Below are 27586 nucleotides of genomic sequence, written 5' to 3' on the forward strand. Positions count from 1 at the left end.
CTGACCGTGCCAAAGGCTGTGCTGCAGTCTGGGTGCATCCATCAGCAGCCTTTCCCTCACCTACCAGCCTGCTCACCCAGCCGTAGAAGGAGATGAGGTTGGCCGTGGCCTGCAGACCTGCTGCGTGCCGGAGGTGGGGCCGCCCATAGAGCAGAGCGAGGGATGCAAAATGCATGAAACAGCATTAAAAAACAAGCCGTGGAACGGCGATCCATAATGCATGCGGGGAGACTTTATTTAAGGCAAAGTGCATCAACCAATAAAGTTAATTGTTTTTGTCTGCGTTCATCCCTCTGTGATGTTATATAGTTTTGGGGTGCGGAGGAGATAAGGCCGGCGCCGTGAGAAGTTGCATTAATTCTTTGCTTGACGTGTTTTATTAAAAAGAATAAATTCAGTTGCATTTTAAAAAACAGAAGGGGAGAGAAAGAGAGAGAGAAACTGCCTTTGTGGGGGTTTCTTCCCCCCCCCCCCCCCCCCTTTTTATGTATTTATTTATTTTTTTCGCCCATTTACATATTTCGCCTATCGATATTTTTTCATAAAAGCATCGAAATCGAGAGGGGGTGCCGCTCCAAATATATTACAGACATTTATATGGATGGCAGGAAGGGGAGACGGAGGGCTGAAAATTTCCAGGCACCCGGTGATGGATGGCACAGCAGGCTTCCCCTGACGCTTTATTGAGTTTCCGATGATTATCTCTCTCGGAGACATTCTTTACGGATGACGGCCGAGCTGTCACGACGGACCGTGGGGGAAAAAAAACCCAACCATAATAACGCTTTAATCTCTTTACTGCGCTGCTCCCTAGTATCTCAGATTCATCTTCCCTGACGCACGCAGTTCATTATCCTGCTCCTCCCCGGGTAGGAAATGACGACAAATAAATAAGTGGACACGTCCTCAACCCGGTTCTCTCGGAGTGAAGGGAAGGGAAGGAGCCGGGGCGTTAATTGATCTGCTGCAGGTTCGTTAGCGGAGATGTTGGGCTGGAGCGGCGTCAGCTACGCGCAGCAGCGTTCTCTGGGCTCGGCTTCTCAGGTCTTCTCAGTTCTTCGGGGGGAGCCGCAGTGCAGAGCATCAGTTTGCACCCGCTGGCCTTCCTGATGCTCCGTCTCCCCAGAGCTGCAGTCCCTGGCAGCGCCAGCAGCTGGCATTGCCATTCCCTGCAACCACAAGGTTGGAAAAGACCTCTAAAATAGAGCCCGACCAGCCAGCCATCAAGTCCAACCGCCAACCATCCGTACCGTGTTTGCTGATAGAATCAGAGAGTCGTTAAGGTTGGAAATGACCTCTGAGATCATCAAGTCCAGAAGAGATCGCTAAGATTGTCAAGTCCAATGGCCAACGCATCCCCACGGTGTCTGCTGATAGAATTAGGGAGTCATTAAGCTTGGAAACGACCCCTAAAACCATCAGGTCCAACAGTCAGCCAATCCCCATCGTGTCCATTTGTGGAATCAAAGTCACTGAGATTGGGAAAGGCCTCTAAGATGGTCAAGTCCAACCACCAACCATCCATACCATGTTTGCTTATAGAATCAGAGAGTCGTTAAGGTTGGAAATGACCTGAGATCATCAAGTCCAGAAGAGATCTCCAAGATTGTCAAATCCCATGGCCGAGCCATCCCCACCTCGTCCACCCGTGGAGTCAAAGGCTCATTAAGGTTGGGAATGACTTCTGAGATCTCCAGGTCCAACCGCCGGCTCATCCTCACCACGTCTGCTCCTAGAGTCGCCAAGGTTGGGAAAGATCTCTAAGCTCATCTCGTCCCACCGCCAGCCGTGCTCAGCACCTTTGTTCGTAGCATCAAAGCCTTGTTAAGGCTGGCAGTGACCTCTAAGAGCACCAGGTCTGGCTGCCAACTGATCCTCACCATGGCTGCTCGTAGAGTCGCCAAGGTTGGAAATGACCTCTAAGATGGTCAAGTTTGGAAACCATCCCTAAGATTGCCAAGTCCAATGGCCGACCCATCGCCACGGCGTCTGCCAATAGAATTAGGGAGTCGTTAAGCTTGTAAACAACCCCTAAAACCATCAGGTCCAACAGTCAGCCAATCCCCATCGTGTCCATTTGTAGAATCAAAGTCACTGAGGTTGGAAATGACCTCTAAGATGGTCAAGTTTGGAAATGATCCCTAAGATTGTCAAGTCCAATGGCCAACCCATCCCCACGGTGTCTACCAATAGAATTAGGGAGTCGTTAAGCTTGGAAACGACCCCTAAAACCATCAGGTCCAATGGTCAGCCAATCCCCATCGTGTCCATTCATAGAATCAAAGTCACTGAGCTTGGGAAAGGCCTCTAAGATGGTCCAGTCCAACCCCCAGCCCATCCCCACCACGTCCATTCATAGGGCCCTGAGGTTGAAAATGACATCTAAGAATGTCAGCTCTGGACCAGATCTCAAAGGTCATCAAATCCAACGGCCCAGCCGTCCCCACTGTGCTCACACAGAATCCAAGGGTCGTTAAGATTGGAAACAACCTCTGAGAGCATCGAGCAGAACCGCCAGCCATCCATCCCCACCCAGTCTATGGTTCTATAGAATCATCAAGGTTGGAAATGAGCTCTGAGGCCACAAAGTCCTGAAAAGACCCCTGAGATTGTCAAGTCTGATGGCCAACCCATCCAAACTGTGTTTGCTTATAGAGTCAGAGGGTCACTAAAGCTGGAAACGACCTCTGAAATCACCAAGTCCAACTGCCCCCCATCCCCGCCGTGCCGCTCGTGGAGTCGCTGAGGTTGGAAACGACCTCTTTGCGCTGTCAGCTACAGACAGATGCTGTTGCTGCTGTTGATTTCCGATGGTTACAGGACAGCAAACATCTCAGGAGGTTTCCCAGCCTGCCACCTGATGCAGAGCATCCCCAACCCTGCACACGGGGTGACATGCAGCCTCAGGCTGGGCCTGGGGACGGGTGGGAGCTGCACACAGGCATCGGTGCACATTGGCATTCAGTGGGGCTCAAGGGCAGGAAACGAATCTAATTAATCAGCTTCAGAAAGCACCGGTTTCTGTTCAGAGCAGCCTTGCAGTTTCTCGGTCTGGTTTCACAAAACCTGCCAGGCTCGGGGTAATTGCATTTGCTTTGGGACTTCCAGGCTTTCCAGCGAGCTGTAAAACGCGTTACTGTGAATGATTCCCATCCCGGCAGCACGCAGAGCCCACGGGGCAGCAACCGCGGGCCCCAAAGAACGGGGGGCAGCCTGGAGATGGAAGCTTGTGCCCCTCAGCTCTCTGACCCATGTCTTTTCTTCCTTGCAGTCCTCGTGACCCGCGAGGATGAGTTCAACAACCGCCTGAACGTCCGTGCCAGCTTCCGTGGCTGCACAGCCCTGCACTACGCCGTGCTGGCCGACGACTACCTGAGCGTCAGGATGCTGCTGGAGGCAGGTGGGTGGCACGGCCTGCGGCTCTGACCCACACTTGGGGGGCGCAGTGCGAGGCATGCTGGCCCATCTCGAGGAGGAGGCGCGATTTGCTGCTTGCTTTCAGCTCTCGGTCTCCGTTCCGCGCCATCTCTGTCTGCGCCATCACAGAACGCTTTGAGTTGGGAGCCTGAGCTCCTGGTTCTCCGACATAAACACTCCTTAATTGGGTTCATACGCAGCCCCGCTCCTTTAGCAGAGGGGAAGGAGATGCTCAGCTAACAGAGCAGAGATGTGCTGCCATGCCAACGGGTCTCACGTTTACCCTGCCACCACTCCTTCCCCACGATGACGTGCTTCTCCGTCACACCGCCGTGCAGAACCAGAGCCGGGCGGTGCTGCCCACCCCAGTGCCATCATCACTACGGTGCACAGGGCTGGTTTTGCACGGCTGCCTCGGTGCCTGGGCTGCGTGCTGGAGCTGCTGTCGCTCTCTGAATGGGAGCCCTGTTTGCGGCAACGCCTGACCTCAGAGCTCCAGAACAAGAACGCAGCAAACTGTGCGGCTGCCGCAGCGCCTGCAGGGCTGTGTTTGTGCGAGCACCAAAGGGATGACGTGCAAAGTTCTTAGGATGGCAATTTTCGATTCTCTGTTGCGATGGGACGTGGGGAAATGGTTTCAAAGTAGAAGAGGGGAGATCGGGGCTGGAGCTGGAGCAGGCGGCCTTCCGCGATCCCTTCCAGCTCAAAAACCATTACGTGATCCTGCGATGGTTTTCTTGCTCGATCCAACACGTCTCCCTCTTCCCTGGGGCCCCTCCAACCCAACCCGTGATTCCATGCAGTGGATCCTCCCAGCTGGCGGCGCTGCTCCAGCCCTTCCCTCCCCTTTTTGGGGCGTCCCACAGCTCCTCAATGGGGTGCCTCCCCCCCTCCTCCTCCCTAGCAGGACGTTTCCTGCCTGCTGGACACAGATCAGTCCCCCTCGCCCCCCACACCTGCCTGTATTTTAACCAAGCGTCCATTTACTCTCCCCAGCACTTCCTAGCCCGATGCCCTCAGGGCCAAAGCCATTAACTGCCAACTCCCCCCCCCCCCCCCATCCCCAGCAGCCCCTGCCGTGCCTCTATAGGGGAAGCCCCCTGCCCCTTTGTGCCCCATTCAGTGACTCGCTGACCCCTCTGCACCTCCTCCCCCAGTGGTCAGCATGTGCGTGCCCAGCAGAGCGCGAGGCATCCCGCTGTCCTCGCTGGTGACATTTCACAGCCTCCCGACCTGAGCTGACACCATCAATGTCCTCCTGCATGTGAAGGAGTGGGTGTGAGCTGCTGTGCACCAGCGCGATCGATCCGGGGGCTTTTTGTTTGCTGGGAGGGGAGGAGGGGGGGGAGAGGAGGGGGCCTCCAGCCAGACACGGAAGCCCCTCGCTTCTCTGAGGGCGCCGTTTCGATGCGCTGCACGAAAGCCCCTCTTCCAAGGCCTGCTTTCTGCAGGCGGGTGAAGCTCAGCACCCTTCCTGATCTCAGTCCTCCATGCTGATGCTCCACCGTCACCTCGGTGATTTGGGGAAGCAGGGATGGAGCTGAGCCCTGCCAGGGGCACCTCCCCCCCCCTCCATTACCCCTGTGCTGCTTTTTGTTCTGGTGAAGGCTCTGAGGTCACCTCCCTTAGCAAAACGCTCTTCCACTGAGCAAAAGTTGCGGTGAGCGGAGCGCTGCCTTCCTTCCTCCTGGGCCGCTGCTCTGAGCGCTTCCACCTGCTGCCCACAGCTCAGCCAGGGGAAAGGAGAGCTGCGAGCTGCTCTGCTTCTGCCTTGTCCCAGCTGGAGCCGAGGACCCGTTGGCTTTGAGCTGGTGTGAGCACAGCCCCACGCCAGGCCTGTCCTCACCCCATGGATGCAGGAACAGCACTGGGTGGCCCCCTGCGTCCCCCCACCCCCCCCCGGCGCCGTGCTGCAGCTGCAGTCAGCACCCACCCACCCCCGGCCAGCTGTTGGGCAGGAGAGCCTGAGACACTTTTCCCCTTTCCGTGCTCATATTTACAAGGGAATGTGATAAATTCAGTATTGATCCCTTCTGCCGCGCTGTAAATTTTGCACAAAAAAATGATTAAATAGCGCAATAGAGTCTGCGAGCAGCGTGGCTCAATATGTTCCGGGACGGCGTATCGACCCCTCCGTCCGACCACAGCAGGCTCCACTCCCGGCCGTGCCAGACCAGTAATTAAAATCCTGGGAGACTGGGATTGAAAAACCAATCATCTCGCAGCGCTGCAGCTTAACGTGGCGAGAGCAATAAGTGGAGCGCAGCTCTGGCGGTGGCCGAGTGCTTAAGGATGGATTCCCTGTAGGGCAGGGGAGCAAATACCCAAATCCCTCTCTGGGTATTTCTGGGCACGGTGACATCGTGCTGGCTGTGAGTTCAATAGCTCTGCACACGTGGAGAGAGGGAAAGGTGGGGGTTCTTTGGTTCGGTTTGGTTTCCCTTGCCGTCGTGCTGGAGGTGGGAGGTGGGCAGCCGCCTCCATCCCAATGGCATCAGGTGGGAGGGGGCAGGTTGGCCAGCTTGTTCTGTGAGGGATCGAGAAGGACAGAGGGTTTCCTGGGCACCAGCACTGTCCTCTAAGGCACCTAAGAAAGGAGATCTCGAGTCGTGGAGTCGTGGAATGATGGAGGAGGAGACCTAAAAGAGCTGCGTTGGATGGAGGACAGAGCGAGGATGGAGGACAGGGATGGAGGACAGGGAGTAAGGATGGAGGAGAGGGATGGAGGGCAGGGATGGAGGACAAGGAGTAAGGATGGAGGGCAGGAAGCAAGGATGGAGGACAGGAAGCAAGGATGGAGGACAGGGATGGAGGACAAGGAGTAAGGATGGAGGACATGGACGGAGGACAAGGAGTAAGGTTGGAGGACAGGGATGGAGGACATGGAGTAAGGTTGGAGGACAGGGATGGAGGACATGGAGTAAGGATGGAGGACAGGAAGCAAAGATGGAGGACAGGGATGGAGGACAGGAAGCAAAGATGGAGGACAGGGATGGAGGAAAAGGAGTAAGGATGGAGGACAGAGCAAGAATGGAGGACAAGGAGTAAGGATGGAGGACAGGAAGCAAAGATGGAAGACAGGGATGGAGGACAAGGATGGAAGACAAGGAGTAAGGATGGAGGACAAGGATGGAGGACAAGGATGGAGGACAAGGACCTCCCAGGTCACTGATTCTGGTTGCCTGGTGCAGCCCTCCCCTACATCCGTAGTCTCTCAGGCAGCAAAATGGAGCTCACCTGCCGACCCCTGTTGTGCATTGACTGAACCGTGGAACCATCGTGGTTGGAAATGACCTCCAGGATCCCCAAGTCCAGCTACCAGCCCAGCCCCACCACATGTGCTGACCGTGTCCCATATGTTGTGTCCCATACAACCTCACCGACCGGCGTTGGTAGAAGCTGTAGCTGAGCCTCGCTCTTCAGCGTTGGCCTGCATCCTACAAATTCCTGCTCTTTACTTTCCAACTTGGCTGTTGTGGACATCTTTAGCACCCCATCACTTCTGGTTCTCCCCCACGGCGTTGCTTTGGGCTGTTCAGTCGCCATCGCTGGGAGCAGGAGGCACCTTGCTGGGTTCACCCTGCTGGATTCACCCTGCTGGATTCACCCTGCTGGATTCACCCTGCTGGATTCGCCCTGCTGGATTCGCCCTGCCCGATTCACCCTGCCCAATTCACCCTGCCCAATTCACCCTGCCCAATTCACCCTCCTGGATTCACCCTGCTGGATTCGCCCTGCTGGATTCGCCCTGCTGGATTCACCCTGCCCAATTCACCCTGCCCAATTCACCCTGCCCAATTCACCCTCCTGGATTCACCCTGCTGGATTCACCCTGCTGGATTCGCCCTGCTGGATTCACCCTGCTGGATTCACCCTCCTGGATTCACCCTGCCAGATTCACCCTGCTGGATTCACCCTGCTGGATTCACCCTGCCCAATTCACCCTGCCCAATTCACCCTGCCCAATTCACCCTGCTGGATCCCTGCTGTGCCTCGTGGATTCCCATCCATGCATTCCATCATTTGGGTTGGAAGGCACCTTCCAAGGTCATAGAATGGCTCAGGTTGGAAAGGACCTCCAGGATCATCGATCTCCAACCCCTGTCTGGTCCAATGCCCAAACTTGACCTGGAAGGCACCGTTCTTTTTCCCTTGCTGCTCCTCTGGGGAGCGTTGCTCACATTCCTTTGGGCTGGGATCAGGGGCAGATCCTCAGCAGAGCTCAGCATCCACATCCAGTGAGCAGAACGGCGCCCACTGACACAGATGGAGGTGTGAGGAGGGGGGTCAGGCTCACAGGCTCATATTAACACGGCACGATCCAAACCTCCTGCAAACGTCTTATTGATTAAAAAGAAACCAAACAAACAGGCCTACGTTACTGGAAAAAAGGGTGATCATGCTAATTCAATCACGGGAGGCTCAGGAGGACAGGAGTCCTTTCTTATTACCGTAACCGGCCGTGTGCAGCAATCAGAGTTGTCACTCCTTGTCAGAGCTGACGGCTGTTGGCACTCTGCGATCCCAGCGGGCGCCGTGGGCTGCTCCCCACAGCTCACCCTGCCTCTATGGGGATGGAACACAGCCATGGGGAGGTGGGACCCCCTGCAGACCGATGGGACCTGCCGTTTCCAGTGCCCCCTTGCTAGGATTCAGTTTGCTTCACCAGAAAAGTGAGTCGAAAGGGTTTCATCCAGGCTCCAGCATCGTTGGCTCTGCGCTGCTGGGCTGGGGGGGACCCAGGAAGGGGCTGGGATGACCTGGAGGGACCCAGGAGACCTTGAGGAGCCCGCAGTAAAATGAGTTTTGAAGTTGCTGTGAATTGAGGAGAGCTCTGGGAGACTGGAGGTGGCTTTTTGCTGGTGGGAATGGCGTTCTGTGTGCGCCAGGCTGACGCTGTGCTGACTTCTGCGCAGAAGATTTGCCCAGTCACTTCAGTGTGGGGACAGAGGAGGACATCAGGGTGGTGAACATTTCCTCGTCCCGCTCCCAGAGGTTCTCCCAGGCTTCTGTGCATCCAGTCTTTGAAGGGACGTAGCTCTCTGGGTGCCCCTGTGGGTTGCTGGTGAAGTGAGGTCCATTCTGCCTCTCTGGGGCAAGGGGGGAGGACAAGGAGTAGGGATGGAGGACAGGGATGGAGGACAGGGAGTAGGGATGGAGGGCAGGGAGCAAGGATGGAGGACAAGGAGTAAGGATGGAGGACAAGGAGTAGGGATGGAGGACGGAGCAAGGATGGAGGACATGGATGGAGGACAAGGAGTAAGGATGGAGGACAGGGATGGAGGACAAGCAATAAGGATGGAGGACAGAGGAAGGATGGAGGATAGGGATGGAGGACAAGGAGTAAGGATGGAGGACAAGGTATAAGAAAGGAGGACAGGGAGTAAGGATGGAGTACAAGAAATAAGGATGGAGGACATGGAGTAAGGATGGAGGATATGAAGTGAGGATGGAGGATGAGGAGCAAGGATGGAGGACATGGCACAAAGATGGAGGACAGAGAATAAGGATGGATGACAAGAAATAAGGATGGAGGGCAGAGAATAAGGATGGAGGACGTGGATGGAGGACAAGGAGTAAGGTTAGAGTACAGGGAATAAGGATGGAGGACAGGGAGTAAAGATGGAGGACAAGGTATAAAGATGGAGGATGAGGAATAAGGATGGAGGAGAAGGATAAGGATGGAGGAGAAGGATAAGGATGGAAGACAAGGAGCGAGGATGGAGGAGAAAGATGGAGGACATGGACAGAGGACAAGAAATAAGAATGGAGGACAGAGAGTAAGGATGGAGGTCAAGGATGGAGGACAGTGCATAAGAATGGAGGACAAGGAGCAAGGATGGAGGTCAAGGAATAAGGACGGAGGGCAAGGAATAAGGATGGAGGACATGGAGTGAGGATGGAGGACAAGGAGTGAGGATGGAGGATATGGCACAAGGATGGAAGACAGGGAATAAGGATGGAGAACAAGAAATAAGGATGGAGGACAAGGAAAGGATGGAGGACAGAGAACAAGGATGAAGGACAGGGAATAAAGGTGGAGGGCAAGGAATACGGATGGAGGACAAGGTGTACGGGTGGAGGACAGGGCACAAGGATGGAGGACATGGAGTAAGGATGGAGGACAAAGAATGAGGATGAAGGACAGGGAATAAAGGTGGAGGACAAGGTGTACGGATGGAGGACAGGGCACAAGGATGGAGGACAGGGAACAAGGATGGAAGACAGAAAGGATGGAGGACAAGAAATAAGGATGGAGGACAGAGAACAAGGATGAAGGACAGGGAATAAGGATGGAGGACAAGGAGTGAGGATGGAGGACAAGGTGTAAGGATGGAGGACAGGGCACAAGGACGGAGGCCAAGGATAAGGATGCAGGACAAGGGGTGAGGACACGGGTCCAGCCGCTGCCAGCTGCTGCCAGGCGCTCTGCTGCTCCCCGCCACCCCCCGGCACGGCGAAGGCGGCTCCCGGCGCCGCATCCCGCGCTCTATTGACACTTCTCCCTAATCTGAAGGAATTCAAGACAAATGGTTACGGGGATGGAGTTAATAAAATTTGAAAAATTGAGGCCTGTCACTCCGCTAAACTTTTTTCGATACCACCGGCACAAACATATTTCCCCAATGAGTGACCTTCCGCAGCTGCTCCTGCGTGGCGCGCGGGCGCTGGCGGTGAGGCGCCATTCATCAAATATGATAAGCTGGGGCCTCCTCACGCGGCCAGGAGGGGCGGGGAGCACAGCCCGAGGTGCTGCCCAGGTGTGGGCGCCGTGACAGCGGCACGAGGTGACGAATGGCCTCCCATTATGGCGGTGTGGGTGGTGGCGGGGCGGCGAGGTCAGGCGGCCGGCTGCGGTGCTGCGCCGTTAGCGGGGGGGGAGGAAGGGGGGTGACAGCGTTATTTATGGCGGCCGTGCTGGAGGTGGGGATCGAGCGGTGGGGACGAGGCGGGTTCTATCAATTATTGCAGCAATTAGTCAAGTCGTCAAAGCCGTTAATGGGGGGGATTAGGCTGATATGGGATGGATGGCTGTTATTGATAGGGCCAGGGGGTGGAGGAACGACCCTCGGCCGTCGGGAAGGGAAAGCCCCAAGGATGGCATCCCCAACCCCATGGCATCCCTGATCCTATGGCATCCCTGATCCCATGGCATCCCCAACCCCATGGCATCCCCGACCCCATGGCATCCCTGATCCTATGGCATCCCTGATCCCATGGCATCCCTGATCCTATGGCATCCCCGACCCCATGGCATCCCCAACCCTATGGCATCCCCGACCCTATGGCATCCCCGACCCCATGGCATCCCTGACCCCATGGCATCCCTGATCCTATGGCATACCCGACCCTATGGCATCCCCAACCCCATGGCATCCCCAACCCTATGGCATCCCCAACCCCATGGCATCCCCGACCCTATGGCATCCCCGACCCTATGGCATCCCCGACCCCATGGCATCCCCAACCCCATGGCATCCCTGATCCTATGGCATCCCTGATCCTATGGCATCCCCGATCCCATGGCATCCCTGACCCTATGGCATCCCTGATCCCATGGCATCCCCAACCCCATGGCATCCCTAACCCTATGGCATCCCCAACCCCATGGCATCCCCGACCCTATGGCATCCCCGACCCCATGGCATCCCCAACCCCATGGCATCCCTGATCCTATGGCATCCCTGATCCTATGGCATCCCCGATCCCATGGCATCCCTGACCCTATGGCATCCCTGATCCCATGGCATCCCTGACCCCATGGCATCCCTGATCGTATGGCATCCCTGACCCTATGGCATCCCTGATCCTATGGCATCCCCAACCCCATGGCATCCCCGACCCGATGGCATCCCCAACCCTATGGCATCCCTGACCCTATGGCATCCCCGATCCCATGGCATCCCTGATCCTATGGCATCCCTGACCCCATGGCATCCCCGACCCTATGGCATCCCCGATCCCATGGCATCCCTGATCCTATGGCATCCCCAACCCTATGGCATCCCTGATCCTATGGCATCCCTGATCCTATGGCATCCCTGACCCCATGGCATCCCCGACCCTATGGCATCCCCGATCCCATGGCATCCCTGATCCTATGGCATCCCCGACCCTATGGCATCCCTGATCCTATGGCATCCCTGATCCTATGGCATCCCTGACCCTATGGCATCCCCGATCCCATGGCATCCCTGATCCTATGGCATCCCCAACCCTATGGCATCCCTGATCCTATGGCATCCCTGATCCTATGGCATCCCCCACCCTATGGCATCCCTGATCCCATGGCATCCCCGACCCCATGGCATCCCCAACCCTATGGCATCCCTGATCCTATGGCATCCCCGACCCTATGGCATCCCTGATCCTATGGCATCCCCAACCCCATGGCATCCCCGACCCGATGGCATCCCCAACCCTATGGCATCCCTGACCCTATGGCATCCCCGATCCCATGGCATCCCTGATCCTATGGCATCCCTGACCCCATGGCATCCCCGACCCTATGGCATCCCCGATCCCATGGCATCCCTGATCCTATGGCATCCCCGACCCTATGGCATCCCTGATCCTATGGCATCCCCGACCCGATGGCATCCCCAACCCTATGGCATCCCTGACCCTATGGCATCCCCGATCCCATGGCATCCCTGATCCTATGGCATCCCTGACCCCATGGCATCCCCGACCCTATGGCATCCCCGATCCCATGGCATCCCTGATCCTATGGCATCCCCAACCCTATGGCATCCCTGATCCTATGGCATCCCTGATCCTATGGCATCCCTGACCCCATGGCATCCCCGACCCTATGGCATCCCCGATCCCATGGCATCCCTGATCCTATGGCATCCCCGACCCTATGGCATCCCTGATCCTATGGCATCCCTGATCCTATGGCATCCCTGACCCTATGGCATCCCCGATCCCATGGCATCCCTGATCCTATGGCATCCCCAACCCTATGGCATCCCTGATCCTATGGCATCCCTGATCCTATGGCATCCCCCACCCTATGGCATCCCTGATCCCATGGCATCCCCGACCCCATGGCATCCCCAACCCTATGGCATCCCTGATCGTATGGCATCCCTGACCCTATGGCATCCCTGATCCTATGGCATCCCCAACCCCATGGCATCCCCGACCCGATGGCATCCCCAACCCTATGGCATCCCTGACCCTATGGCATCCCCGATCCCATGGCATCCCTGATCCTATGGCATCCCTGACCCCATGGCATCCCCGACCCTATGGCATCCCCGATCCCATGGCATCCCTGATCCTATGGCATCCCCAACCCTATGGCATCCCTGATCCTATGGCATCCCTGATCCTATGGCATCCCTGACCCCATGGCATCCCCGACCCTATGGCATCCCCGATCCCATGGCATCCCTGATCCTATGGCATCCCCGACCCTATGGCATCCCTGATCCTATGGCATCCCTGATCCTATGGCATCCCTGACCCTATGGCATCCCCGATCCCATGGCATCCCTGATCCTATGGCATCCCCAACCCTATGGCATCCCTGATCCTATGGCATCCCTGATCCTATGGCATCCCCCACCCTATGGCATCCCTGATCCCATGGCATCCCCGACCCCATGGCATCCCCAACCCTATGGCATCCCTGATCCTATGGCATCCCCGACCCCATGGCATCCCCGACCCCATGGCATCCCTGACCCTATGGCATCCCTGATCCTATGGCATCCCTGATCCTATGGCATCCCCCACCCTATGGCATCCCTGATCCCATGGCATCCCCGACCCCATGGCATCCCTGATCCTATGGCATCCCTGATCCTATGGCATCCCCGACCCCATGGCATCCCCGACCCTATGGCATCCCCGACCCTATGGCATCCCTGATCCTATGGCATCCCCGACCCCATGGCATCCCTGATCCTATGGCATCCCTGATCCTATGGCATCCCTGATCCTATGGCATCCCCAACCCTATGGCATCCCCGACCCTATGGCATCCCTGATCCTATGGCATCCCCGACCCCATGGCATCCCTGATCCTATGGCATCCCTGATCCTATGGCATCCCTGATCCTATGGCATCCCTGATCCTATGGCATCCCCGACCCTATGGCATCCCTGATCCTATGGCATCCCCGACCCCATGGCATCCCCGACCCCATGGCATCCCCGACCCCATGGCATCCCTGATCCTATGGCATCCCTGATCCTATGGCATCCCCGACCCCATGGCATCCCTGATCCTATGGCATCCCTGACCCCATGGCATCCCCGACCCTACAGAGCCCCCTCCTCGCTGCCTCCCCCCTGCAGGGCATCGAGCGCCGGCCCCGTGCTGCATCCCAATCCCTTTCGGCTCCCTCATCCGCCGCGACAAGGCTGGAGCTGGAAATCACTCGGTGCCGGATGTTTGGGGAGGGCATTTTGCACTCTGTTGGCAGATGTGGGTCCCCAGTGCCGAGGCTCAGCAGCGCTCAGCTCCCTGCTCCCAGCTCACCCAGCCCACGTGGCTGCTGTGCCCTCAGATGTGGCTCATTCCCAGGAGCCAGGGCTGCATCACCTGGGCATCCCATGGTGCCGTATTGCTCTCTTTCCCATTCCCATGGTGCCATATTTGTGTCCCTCCTCTTCCCTTGGTGTCATACTTGTGTCCCTCCTATTCCCATGGTGCCATATTTGTGTCCCTCCTCTTCCCTTGGTGCCATATTTGCATCCCTCCTATTCCCAGGTGCCATATTTGCGTCCCTCTCATTCCCTTGGTGCCATATTTGTGTCCCTCCTCTTCCCTTGGTGCCATATTTGTGTCTCTCCTGTTCCCTTAGTGCCATATTTGTGTCCCTCCTCTTCCCTTGGTGCCATACTTGTGTCCCTCCTATTCCCAGGTGCCATATTTGTGTCCCTCCTATTCCCAGGTGCATATTGCTCTCTTTCCCATTCCCTTGGTGCCATACTGGTGTCCCTCTTCTTCCCAGGTGCCATACTTCTGTCCCTCCTATTCCCTTGGTGCCATACTGGTGTCCTTCTTATTCCCCTTGTGCCACACTCGTGTTTCCCCTATTTCCCCACACCTCTGCCTCCTGACCTTGGCCTGCCCAGCTCTTTGCACCCACTCCGCTGCTTCCCAGCACAGAACTGGGACCAGTTGGTTCTCACCACGCAGGTTCAGCTCTCTGCCGACCCCCTCGCAGCTCCCCACAGCAGTTCAATCTCTGGGCTCGACTGGTTCTTCATTCCCAATGTAATCCCAGAGAAGAGAGTGGTTTTCCCCTGCAGCCCCTGGGATTGTCCCTGCGTGCTCACAGCGGACGTCGGAACAGGAGATGCACACAGGAGACGCACTGTGCGCCCCCTGCCCCAGGGCTCCCTGACCTCCTCCCTTTCTCGCTGCCAACAGGTGCCAACCCCCTGCAGAAGAACGAGATGGGCCACACGCCGCTGGATTACGCCCGCGAGGGGGAGGTGATGAACCTCCTGAAGGCATCGGAGGCAAAGGTGAGCTGAGCTTCGCAGCGCGGCGCTTCTTCCGCACGGGATCGGAGATCCCTGGGGACCCGGCTGAGGTAGGAGCTGCCGTTCTCCATCAGGGGGTGGGGAGCCCCGCTTTGCCCCCCAGCTTGGGGCTGGGAATGCTCCCTGCTGCCCTGGGAACGAGAGCACGAGCGGCGCCGCGCTGCGCCACGTCAGGCTGCGCTCTGCAGGTTGGGGATTTCAGTTTGCCTTTGGGAAACGTGAAGAGGACTTGGAAGTTGGGGGCGATCGATGGTTGGCCAGGTGGCAGGGACTGCATTGAGAAGTGATTCGGCCAGGTGGCCAAATGTGCGCTCCCCCAGGATGGCAGAGAGGAGCTCAGAGCCACATCCATGTGCTGAGCGTGGAACGTTTGTGTTCTATGCCGGGTGGAAGGGGGAAGCCGCAGAGCTGGGAGGCTGCGAAACCGAGCTCAAAATCCTTTGGATCTTTATGGGAGGAGGAGGAGGAGGAGGAGGAGGAGGAATCGCTGCTGGGCAAATGGTCCCCAGGGCGCAGCGCTGACAAAACCTGCTCCAAACCTGCTCCGAAGACGCCTCAGATTTTACGCTTTAACAAATAGACCGGGGAGAGAAAGGAGATATATTCCTGCTGCAGATGATGGTCGGTGCGTATAAAACATCAGGCAGCCCAGGCAGCTGTGATGAACGCAGCACCGGGGGGGACGCGGCGCTCCGGGGGTCGCAGCCGCCCCCAATTCCTGCGCTCCGCCGAGAGTCTTTGAGAATTTATTGCTCGTTTTAATCACTGCCACAGAATGAATTGGCAGAGCCGTTACCGAATGGGCACGGCCCATAGATTTTATTTACATATCCCGGTGACAGAATAACAAGGGAGTTTTCATATGTATTTTTAATTTATTTGGATCTCTCTCGCGCTCGTCGCGGCTTCCCTGCGCCCGGCTGGCGGTGGGGAGCCGTGAGCTGAGCGGAACGCTGAGCTCTGCAGGAGCAGCCCTTGGAGTCGCTGCCATCCTGCGTGCCACAGCGCAGGCTGCAGGGCTGCGTAGAGCCGTAGATCACAGCCGTTTGAGTTGGAAGGGAGCCCTGAAAGCCGTCTGGTCCACTGGTGGGACCCCCCCAGCTCCATCCGGTGCTCAGAGCCCCCTCTCCATTCATCCTGTGCCTCGCCAGCCTGATCAGAAACACTTCTTAATATCCACTCTAAACCTGCCCTCTTGTTGTCTCAAACCATTTCCTCTCGCCGTGTCACTCACAGTCCCTCCCCTTCTTTCTTACGGCCCCCTTTAGAACCAGGCCTCCTTTAGAACCAGGCCCCGTTTAGAACCAGGCTCCCTTTAGAACCAGGCCCCCTTTAGAACCAGGCCCCCTTTAGAACCAGGCCCCGTTTAGAACCAGGCTCCCTTTAGAACCAGGCCCCCTTTAGAACCAGGCCCCCTTTAGAACCAGGCCCCGTTTAGAACCAGGCCCCTTTTAGAACCAGGCCCCTTTAGAACCAGGCCCCCTTTAGAACCAGGCCCCCTTTAGAACCAGGCGCTCCCCTCCTCGCTCAACCCCTTCCTTTCTCCCCTTTGCAGTTCCAGGAGGAGCAGCGTCGCCGGGAGGTGGAGGAGCGCCGCAGGTTCCCCCTGGAGCAGAGGCTGAAGGAGCACATCATCGGCCAGGAGAGTGCCATAGCCACGGTGGGGGCAGGTGAGGTTTGTCTTAGGAACGTTACTCACTCACAGCTCACTGATGGCTCTGTGTGGCAGTTTGCACATAAACTTGTCACTGTTTCTCTGTGCTCCTCACCCACGTGGGGCTTTGTGCCATGGAGAAAATAGGAGTGCATGTGGTTACGCTTCGCACGGAGCCAGAGATCCATAGGGGACCTCTGGAGATCCCCCAGTCCATCCCCCTGCTAAAGGAACTTTCCTAGAGCAGGCTGCAGGATCCCCTCTCATCCTTCTCTCCCCCAGCTGCTCAGCCTTCGGCCTGTCCCCACCACGAGCTGCTCCAGGCCCCCACCATCTCTGCACCCTCGCCAGGCTCTCCCCAGCAGTTCCCTTTCTGCTTGGAGCTGGGGAGCCCAGCCCTGGGTGCAGTGCTTCAGATGGTGCCCCCCCGGGGCAGAGCGGAGGGAAGGAGCACCTCCCCGTCCTGCTGCCCACACTCTGTGCATCTCAGGTGGCCTTCTTGGCCCTCGTGGCACAACCTGTGGTCAACCTATGGTCAACTGTTGACCAACGAGGATACCGTTGGCCTTCATGGCCACCAGGGCACACTGCTGCCTCACAGCCAACCACTGATCAACCACTGATCGACCCTTGGTCCAAAATATTGCTCAGCTGTTGGTCAGCTGTGGGTCAGCCATTGGCCAACCATTGGTCAACCATTAGTCAGCTCTTGGTCAACCATTGGTCAGCTGTTGGTCAACCATTGGCCAACCTTTGGTCAGCTGTTGGTCAACCATTGGTCAGACATTGGTCAAGTATTGGTCAACCATTGGTGAACTGTTGGTCAATCATTGGCCAACCATTGGTGAGCTGTTGGTCAGCCATTGGCCAACCATTGGTGAACTGTTGATCAACCATTGGCCAGACATTGGTGAACTGTTGATCAACCATTGGCCAACCATTGGTGAACTGTTGGTCAACCATTGGCCAACCATTGGTGAACTGTTGGTCAACCATTGGCAACCATTGGTCAACTGTTGGTCAACCATTGGCCAAGTATTGGTGAACTGTTGGTCAACCATTGGCCAAGTATTGGTGAACTGTTGGTCAACCATTGGCCAACCATTGGTGAGCTGTTGGTCAACCATTGGTCAGACATTGGTCTGCTGTTGGTCAACCATTGGCCAACCATTGGTCAGCTTTTGCTCAACCATTGGCCAACCATTGGTGAACTGTTGGTCAACCATTGGCCAACCATTGGCCAGCTGTTGGTCAACTATTGGCCAACCATTGGTGAACTGTTGGTCAACCATTGGCCAGACATTGGTCAGCTTTTGCTCAACCATTGGCCAACCATTGGTGAACTGTTGGTCAACCATTGGCCAACCATTGGTCAGCTGTTGGTCAAGTATTGGCCAACCATTGGTGAACTGTTGGTCAAGTATTGGCCAACCATCGTCCAACCATTGGTGAGCTGTTGGTCAACCAAGACAGCCAGGTGCTTCTCCTATTGGTCAGCTCAGCCCTGCCCTGCTATGTGTGTTTATTCCTTGGCTGTGTGAGCGATGTCAGATCAGTAGAGATGATGGTGGATGCAGAGGAGCGCCGCCCCGCTCTTCTCCCTCAGCATCCAACAATTCGCATCCCTGGCCCGGAGGCTGCAGCTCTGTGCAGAGCAGCATCAGGAGGTGAATACCTGCCCTACCTCCTCCCGTTGGTCCCAGCCTCCCTCGCACCTCCTGGCAGCGTGCAGCAGCGCCTTTCTCTGCAGGCGTTGTCGCTGTGCTTGGAATTGCGTATTTTCCCCTGTTAAAAAGAAATGAAGTCGTAAGGGAGCGGGGAGCCTGGCCTCTGGTGGCTGTGCTGGAGGATACAGGCTTGCGGCGCGGCTGGGACGGAGCGCTGACGTTCTGATGGAGCTGGGGGGGGGGGGGGGGGGGGGGGAAAAACCAGAGCAGCTTTTCGGGCCAGCAATTCCTGCAGCCTCCCTGCACCCGAATGCAGGGCTTCAAAGCAGGCAGGGAGGGCCGAGGTCAGAACGGCAAGCAGGGCTCTGTCACGGATCCACAACCCAGGCTGTGATGCTCACAAAGGGGGGTGCAGGGCCGGCTCAGAGCCCTGCAAAGCGCAGCAGCAGACACCCTCTGCTCCGACAGCGGCTGTGCCTGGGGGCAGCGGCGCGGGCTAATTGGGAAGCTTTGATTAATGGGCAGCGCCTGCTCCTGACACAGGTGGTGTTTGCGCGCATTAAAGCGGCCGCCTTTATGGAGGTTTCTCTTATTGAATTAGAGGGAATGCGCTCGATCCCCCCGCAGCCTCAGGACATCAGACCAAAAGGTAGAGGAAGAGGCTCCGACCTTCTCCTCCCCCCTCCTCCCTCCTGCCCCCATTTTCTTTCAGGAAGGCTCAATTTCCAGACGCGACTCTTTCTTCCGAGCTCTCGTGCTTCTCTCTGTTCCCACTGCTTTCTGCTGCCACGCCGTGGGCTCCCCGGCCCCGCCGACGCGTTTCATTTGTAACAGCTCCCTAATTGACTAATTGGATTTAATCCGCCGCGCGCTGCGCGATCCAAGCAGCTCCAGGGCAGCAAAAGGGGACGGGAGCTGCGAGCGCTGCGTGCGCATGGGGCGCTCACACGGCACACCGTGCTACAGCCCAGTGCCACCAAAGGGATCCCGGGGGGCAGGAAACCCTGCTGCCATCCATGGGAGATGGGACAGAGCCCAGCTCTGCTTTCTGCCCCACGGAAAGGGAGGAGGTGGGGGCTGAAAGCTGGGGGGGAACGGGGCGGCTGCAAGGGAACTGCATGCAGCACAGGGATGGAGGTGATGGAGGATCAGCATCAGCAAACTGATAGGGGACATTTCACCTGCGATGTGACACACAGACACCTTCACCAAGCTGATAGGGGACATTTCACCTGTGATGTGACACACAGACACCTTCACCAAGCTGATAGGGGACATTTCACCTTGTGATGTGACACACAGACACCTTCACCAAGCTGATAGGGGACATTTCACCTGTGATGTGACACACAGACACCTTCACCAAGCTGATAGGGGACATTTCACCTTGTGATGTGACACACAGACACCTTCACCAAGCTGATAGGGGACATTTCACCTGTGATGTGACACACAGACACCTTCACCAAGCTGATAGGGGACATTTCACCTGCAATGTGACACACAGACACCTTCACCAAGCTGATAGGGGACATTTCACCTGCAATGTGACACACAGACACCTTCACCAAGCTGATAGGGGACATTTCACCTGTGATGTGACACACAGACACCTTCACCAAGCTGATAGGGGACATTTCACCTGTAATGTGACACACAGACACCTTCACCAAACTGATAGGGGACATTTCACCTGTGATGTGACACACAGACACCTTCACCAAGCTGATAGGGGACATTTCACCTTGTGATGTGACACACAGACACCTTCACCAAGCTGATAGGGGACATTTCACCTGTAATGTGACACACAGACACCTTCACCAAGCTGATAGGGGACATTTCACCTGTAATGTGACACACAGACACCTTCACCAAGCTGATAGGGGACATTTCACCTTGTGATGTGACACACAGACACCTTCACCAAACTGATAGGGGACATTTCACCTTGTATGGTGACACACAGACACCTTCACCAAACTGATAGGGGACATTTCACCTGTAATGTGACACACAGACACCTTCACCAAGCTGATAGGGGACATTTCACCTGTGATGTGACACACAGACACCTTCACCAAACCCACGTGGGACATTTGAGGGACATTTTTGGTGGGCTGGTGGTGATGTGTGGTTGGTTGGACTTGATGAGATCTTAAAGATCCTTTCCAACTTTGGTGCCTCTGCCATTCAGTTTGGTTTTCCAGCCCCTTTTGGATTGCAGCACTTTGTGGCAGGACTTCCTGCAGCTGAGTAAGGAGGGATGAAGGGAAAGGGCCGTGATGTTTTCAGTTTAGTGGTTATGATTCTTGTAGGCAATCTCCTTTTAAATCTTCAAATGAGGAATTGTCATCGTGCTGGGCGGTCACAGTGCTGGAATCAGCTGGAGTGACAAAGCTGGAAGAAAAGGGACAAGCAGGAATGTCGCCCTGCCCTGACCTGAGGGAAGCTGTAATTCAGGCGAGGTCGGATCCCCTGCAAGCGCTTTATTTTGGTGTTTGCAGTCTGGGTTGTAGCAAGGAAGGCTGGTAGGGGTCCAAGTGCAGGTAGAACACTGGGACCGTGCCATCAGGTGAGCCAGGAGCAGGAAGGGGCTCATCCCCCATCCCAGGTCGGGGACATCAGCCGCTGGCACTGCGAGCCGGGCGGTCCGAGGAGCACCACGGAATGAATTGATTTGATAAATGGACATTTATTACGCTCACAAATTGGCTGAAACCAATTTCGGTCACATCAACCCCTGATAACTGCTGGGGTATTGATTTGTGTAAAGTAATACAGTGAATTTATCAGTTCAATAGCAGGCTGAAGGGCCTCTCGGAGACGCAGCGCTACAGTTACGCCGTTACGGATGGACAAAATAAAGTGGGAGCGCGGCGGCAGCGCTGGAAATGGCTCTGAAGAAGAAGACCTGGCTGCCATCGTTGGCCTCTTCACGTGGACATTGGGCCTGAATTCCATGGGGAAGCCTGGCCTGCCCCCCATGTCTGCCATCCCTGCAGCTGAGCTCGCGCAGAGGTTCAGCACAGACCTACGGGGTGGCAGCGGAGAGGAGCTGGGTTGAGAACCCCAAGGGAAGGAGCGTTCCTGACGGCTTCCAGAGCTTTGCCCACAGGTTCTCAAGATCAGAAGCTCCTCATCCTTCAGACCGCTGTGCTTCGTCCCTAAACTTTCTTCCTCTTCCCAGCGCCGACCCTGCAGAGTTTGGAGGCGGAGAGCTGTGGGACAGCGGCCCTCTGTGTGCATGGCCAGGTTTTCCAAAGCTTAGGGCTGGGCCGTGTGCTGACTTTAAGGCAGCTTATAGGAAAGCTTTTACACCTCGTCTCTCTGTCCATCTCCCCAACGCGCCCTAAGCAGCAGCAGTCAGCACCTTCCAGCCGAGACACGGCACTGAATCACAGGCAGTGACCTCGTGGCAGCCGTTATGCACGCTGTATATCAGGAGGGAGCTGAGCTCGTATCCATAAAGCCTGATGTCCTGCTGAAAAAAAAGCACGGCGCTTCACCTCGGCGCCGCGCAGGCTGACCCCTGCCACTGGTCACTCCGTGCCCCCGAGCAAAAGTTTATTACCTTTATTATCTCCGCTGAAATAGCTGCAGAAATTGTCGCTGTCCTCGTTATTCCCCATCCATTAAAGAAACGACGACGGCTGAGCGCGGGCGGGAGGCAGGGCTGCTCGGCGTGGAGATGCTCAGCGGTCCAGTCAATCCTCAGCCCTCCCGGCGTTCGTGTGCTGTTGAGTGCCTTCCCTCTTCACCTCCTGCTGGCAGAGGCGACTTGTTGCTGTCTGTCCGTGGCTTTGTTGCGCAAGGATTCGCTCTGTGCGCTGATGCTGTTGCTGAGGTTATGTTCTTATAGGATGGAATCGTGGCATCGTTAGGGTTGGAAAAGATCTCCGGCATCATCACAAGTTCCAACTCCATCCCACCCCACCGTGAGCCGTGCCCAAGGGGCATGGAGTCACCATCCCTGGAGGTGTTGAAGGAGCGTTTAGGTGTTGTGCTGAGGGCGCGTGGGAAGTGTTGGCGATGGGTGGACGGTCGGACTTTGGAAATCATGGAGGTCTTTCCCAACCTTGGTGATTCCGTGTAGTCATTGAGGTCAGAAAACCCCTCTGAGATCCCCGAGTTGAACCCCATCCCATCCCCAAAATGCTGACTGACCAAAGCCCTCAGCGCCACATCACCGCGGCTCTGAGCACCTCCGTGGATGCTGACCCCCCAGCTGTGCCGCTGCCCAACGGCGCGCAGAGAAGCTGTGCCTGATATCCAGCCTGCCCTGCCCTGTCAGCCCGGTTGGATGGGATGCAATGAGAAATCACAAAGTCCAGCTGCCATCCTCACTGTGCCCACTTGTAGAATCACAGAACCACAGGACTGGGAAGGTTGGAAATGACCTCCAACCGCCAACCCGGCTCCACCGTGACCCACTAGGAGTCGTGGAATCAGAGCTGTGAAGGTTGGGAATGACCAACCCAGAACCACTGTGCCCACTAGGAGTCATGGAATCAGAGCTGTGAAGGTTGGAAATGACCAACCCAGAACCATCGTGCCCCACTAAGAGTTGTGGAATCAGAGCTGTGAAGGCTGGAAATGACATCCAGTATAACTCAGCTGCCAACCCAGCACCGCCATGCCATGGAATCAGAGCTGTGAAGGCTGGAATTGACCAACCCAGCACCACAGTGTCCACTAAAAGCTGTGGAATCAGAGATGTAAAGGTTGGAAGAGACCTCCAGTGTAACTCAGCTGCCAGCCCAGCACCACCGTGCCCACTAAGAGTCGTGGAATCAGAGCTGTGAAGGCTGGAAATGACCTCCAGTGTAACTCAGCTGCCAACCCAGCACCACCATGCCCATTAATTGTCATGGAATCAGAGCTGTGAAGGTTGGAAATGACCTCCAACCACCAACCCAGCACCACCATCCCACTAAGAATCCTGGAATCAGAGCTATGAAGGTTGGAAATCACCTCCAGTGCAACCCAACCGCCAACCCGGCTCCACCGTGACCTACTAGGAGTCGTGGAATCAGAGCTGTGAAGGTTGGAAATGACCTCCAGTGTAACTCAGCTGCCAACCCAGCACCACCATGGCTGCTAATTGTCATGGAATCAGAACTGTAAAGGTTGGAAATGACCTCCAACTGCCAACCCAGCACCGCCATCCCAATAAGAATCCTGGAATCAGAGCTGTGAAGGTTGGAAATGACATCCAGTGTAACTCAGCTGCCAGCCCAGCACCACCATGCCCACTGAGAGTCATGGAATCAGAGCTGTGAAGGTTGGAAATGACCTGCAGTGTAACCCAATCGCCAACCCAGCACCACCGTGCCCACTGATTGTCATGGAATCAGAGCTGTGAAGGTTGGAAATGACCAACCCAGAGCCACTGTGCCCCACTAAGAGTTGTGGAATCAGAGCTGTGAAGGCTGGAAATGACATCCAGTATAACTCAGCTGCCAACCCAGCACCACCATGCCATGGAATCAGAGCTGTGAAGGCTGGAATTGACCAACCCAGCACCACAGTGTCCACTAAAAGCCGTGGAATCAGAGATGTAAAGGTTGGAAGAGACTTCCAGTGTAACTCAGCTGCCAGCCCAGCACCACCGTGCCCACTAAGAGTCGTGGAATCAGAGCTGTGAAGGCTGGAAATGACCTCCAGTGTAACTCAGCTGCCAACCCAGCACCACCATGGCTGCTAATTGTCATGGAATCAGAGCTGTAAAGGTTGGAAATGACCTCCAACCACCAACCCAGCACCACCATCCCACTAAGAATCCTGGAATCAGAGCTGTGAAGGCTGGAAATGACCAACCCAGAACCACCGTGCCCCACTAGGAGTCGTGGAATCAGAGCTGTGAAGGTTGGGAATCACCTCCAACTGCCAACCCAGCACCGCCATCCCAATAAGAATCCTGGAATCAGAGCTGTGAAGGCTGGAAATGACCAACCCAGAACCACCGTGCCCCACTAGGAGTCGTGGAATCAGAGCTGTGAAGGTTGGAAATGACCTCCAGTGTAACTCAGCTGCCAGCCCAGCACCACCATGCCCACTAAAAGTCATGAAATCAGAGCTGTGAAGGTTGGAAATGACCTCCAACCACCAACCCAGCACCACCATCCCACTAAGAGTTGTGGAATCAGAGCTATGAAGGTTGGAAATGATCTCAAGTGTAACTCAGCTGCCAACCCAGCACCACCATGCCCGCTAATTGTCATGGAATCAGAGCTGTGAAGGCTGCAAATGACCAACCCAGCAGCACCGTGTCCACTAAAAGCCGTGGAATCAGAGATGTAAAGGTTGGAAGAGACCTCCAGTGTAACTCAGCTGCCAACCCCACACCACCATGGCTGCTAATTGTCATGGAATCAGAGCTGTGAAGGTTGGAAATGACCTCCAGTGTAACTCAGCTGCCAACCCAGCACCACCATGGCCACTAATTGTCATGGAATCAGAGCTGTGAAGGTTGGAAATGACCTCCAACCACCAACCCAGCACCACCATCCCACTAAGAATCCTGGAATCAGAGCTATGAAGGTTGGAAATCACCTCCAGTGCAACCCAACCGCCAACCCGGCTCCACCGTGACCTACTAGGAGTCGTGGAATCAGAGCTGTGAAGGTTGGAAATGACCTCCAGTGTAACTCAGCTGCCAACCCAGCACCACCATGCCCACTAATTGTCATGGAATCAGAGCTGTGAAGGTTGGAAATGACCTCCAGTATAACCCAACCACCAGCCCAATAAGAATCCTGGAATCAGAACTGTAAAGGTTGGAAATGACCTCCAACTGCCAACCCAGCACCACCATCCCAATAAGAATCCGGGAATCAGAGCTGTGAAGGCTGCAAATGACCTGCAGTGTAACCCAACCACCAACCCAGCACCACCATGCCCACTGATTGTCATGGAATCAGAGCTGTGAAGGTTGGAAATGACCAACCCAGAACCACTGTGCCCACTAGGAGTCGTGGAATCAGAGCTGTGAAGGTTGGGAATCACCTCCAACTGCCAACCCAGCACCGCCATCCCAATAAGAATCCTGGAATCAGAGCTGTGAAGGCTGGAATTGACCAACCCGGCACCACCATGCCCACTAAGAGTCATGGAATCAGAGCTGTGAAGGCTGGAAATGACTCCAGTGTAACTCAGCTGCCAACCCAGCACCACCATGCCCACTAAAAGTCATGGAATCAGAGCTGTGAAGGTTGGAAATGACCTCCAACCACCAACCCAGCACCACCGTGCCCACTAAGAGTCATGGAATCAGAGCTGTGAAGGCTGGAAATGACTCCAGTGTAACTCAGCTGCCAACCCAGCACCACCATGCCCACTAAAAGTCATGGAATCAGAGCTGTGAAGGTTGGAAATGACCTCCAACCACCAACCCAGCACCACTGTGCCCACTAAGAGTCATGGAATCAGAGCTGTGAAGGCTGGAAATGACCTGCAGTGTAACCCAACCGCCAACCCAGCACCGCCATGCCCACTAAGGCAAAAGGCCGATGCTCTGAGCCGGTGCCCATTTCTCACCCCGCGGCCCCATGCTGCCTGCTGGCGGTGCTCTGTTTGTTCCTCTTAGAGCTCCCTTCCTCCTCCTCCACCTCTGTACAGCAGCCTTTTGATTCAGTGCCTGATCAGATTGAGGGGGGTAAATCACATCTGGGCTGCTTGTAGGAACCTGGATGGGGTGAGAGGCGTCCCCAGCGCCGCAGACCGGTGCAGCAGTAGGGCTGTGCTGTTGGAATTAGGGCAGGGGAGCAGATGTTTGGGCCTCCAAGCCCTCGTTCTGTTGTGACAGAAGTAGGCATTTCCCCTCGGTGCCTTAACCTTTGGCGTCACCCATGGAGACAAACCGCCTGCCTCAAGCCGGAGCTCCGCAGCCTTCCCTCTTTTCATATGCACGCGAGAAGTAATGCAAGAAGAAAACACCGACCAACAAATCAACAACAACGAGCAAAGAAAAAAAGAAAAAGGCTGGTGCAGAGCTGCTTTATTCACAGCAAGGCTGGCTGAGCTCGGAGCTGGAAGCCCGGCTCACCCCCTGTCCCCCCTCCTCGCCGTCTCCCTGGCAACGCTGAGTGCACATCCTGGAAAAGTTTATCCGAAATCTGCTCTGGGCGGCTTTCCAAATCCATGCTAACCTCATTAGGTGTCTCTGGGGCCTTTGCTGGCTAATCAAATTAGGTAGCACTAATGGCAGGGAGGACTTTGAGTGGGCAGAGAGCAGTAAAACATAGTGTATACTTAGTGATAATTATACTTGCTTTTGTGTCATTGATTTATACGCCTTCTCCTCCCCCCCCCCCCTCCGACTTTTGTTCCTATGGCAGCTATTCGGAGGAAGGAGAACGGCTGGTACGACGAGGAGCACCCGCTGGTCTTCCTCTTCTTGGGATCATCTGGGATAGGTAACGTCAGCGGGATGCAGAGCTGCTCCGCAGCGTCACAAAGGTTGCAGCAGAGCTGAGCGGATGGAATCCAACCCCTTCATCCCACAGCTCCACATCCCTGCCGTTCCGGGACACCCCCAGGGGTCCCCCCCCAACTCCCTGGGCAGCCGTGCAGCACGTGGCCACTCTTTGGGGAAGATATTTCCCCCTCGTAGCCCCAACCCGAACCCAAACCCCAAAGCCGTCCCAAGGAAGGGCTGCACGCCCCCTCCGCGTCCCCCCAGGCGCCCATCCGCATCCCTCACTGCTCAGCCCAGCTCCAAAATGAGCATCTTCCCCTTGCAGGAGCACAGGCCGAGCCCTGCTGTCCCACAGGGATTCCTCGTGGCTGGGAGCTGTGGCCGCTCACAAACCCCGTCTCCTCCTGCTCGCATGGGCTCTGATCGCTTTGCGACAGCATCGTTGTGTTGATGCTGAGAATATTGCTCCTCGAGCGGCGTGAAGCTGATTGGTTCATGAAACGGGCAGAGCGGGTTTTACCTGGGGGGGTGGAGGGGGAGAAGGAAAGGAATTAGAAATCATGAGATTTCAAGTAACCAAACGGTGGCATTCAAAGCAACACCTGGGCAAGGGCAGGGGATAAGATGTGAACGAATACTGAGTCAAGATATGAATGGATGCTGGAATAAAGTGTGAATGGATGTTGGAATAAAGTGTGAATGGATGTTGGAATAAAGTATGAATGGATATTGAAATGAGATGTGAGTGGATGTTGGAATGAGATGTGAGTGGATATGGAATGAGATGTGAATGGATGTTGGAATGAGATGTGAGTGGATGTTGGAATAAAGTATGAATGGATATTGAAATGAGATGTGAGTGGATATGGAATGAGATGTGAGTGGATACTGAAATGAGATGTGAATAGATATGGAATGAGA

General features: G+C 55.8%; 1 protein-coding gene across 2 annotated transcripts in view; it reads left to right on the forward strand.

The window, feature by feature from the left end:
* The window catches only part of CLPB (caseinolytic mitochondrial matrix peptidase chaperone subunit B), a 58367-nt gene extending 30787 nt beyond the window's left edge, over positions 1-27580 (forward strand). For both annotated transcript variants that reach the window (XM_048946973.1, XM_048946966.1), the window contains exons 5-9: positions 3272-3400; positions 14810-14907; positions 16481-16595; positions 26586-26663; positions 26991-27580. In XM_048946973.1, coding sequence (XP_048802930.1) covers positions 3272-3400; positions 14810-14907; positions 16481-16595; positions 26586-26663; positions 26991-27088 — 518 coding nt within the window. In that variant the 3' untranslated portion in view covers positions 27089-27580. The remainder of the gene's footprint in view (positions 1-3271; positions 3401-14809; positions 14908-16480; positions 16596-26585; positions 26664-26990) is intronic.
* Positions 27581-27586: the final 6 nt, after the last annotated feature.

Source organism: Lagopus muta, chromosome 1 (assembly GCF_023343835.1).
Source record: "Lagopus muta isolate bLagMut1 chromosome 1, bLagMut1 primary, whole genome shotgun sequence".
Taxonomy (NCBI): domain Eukaryota; kingdom Metazoa; phylum Chordata; class Aves; order Galliformes; family Phasianidae; genus Lagopus; species Lagopus muta.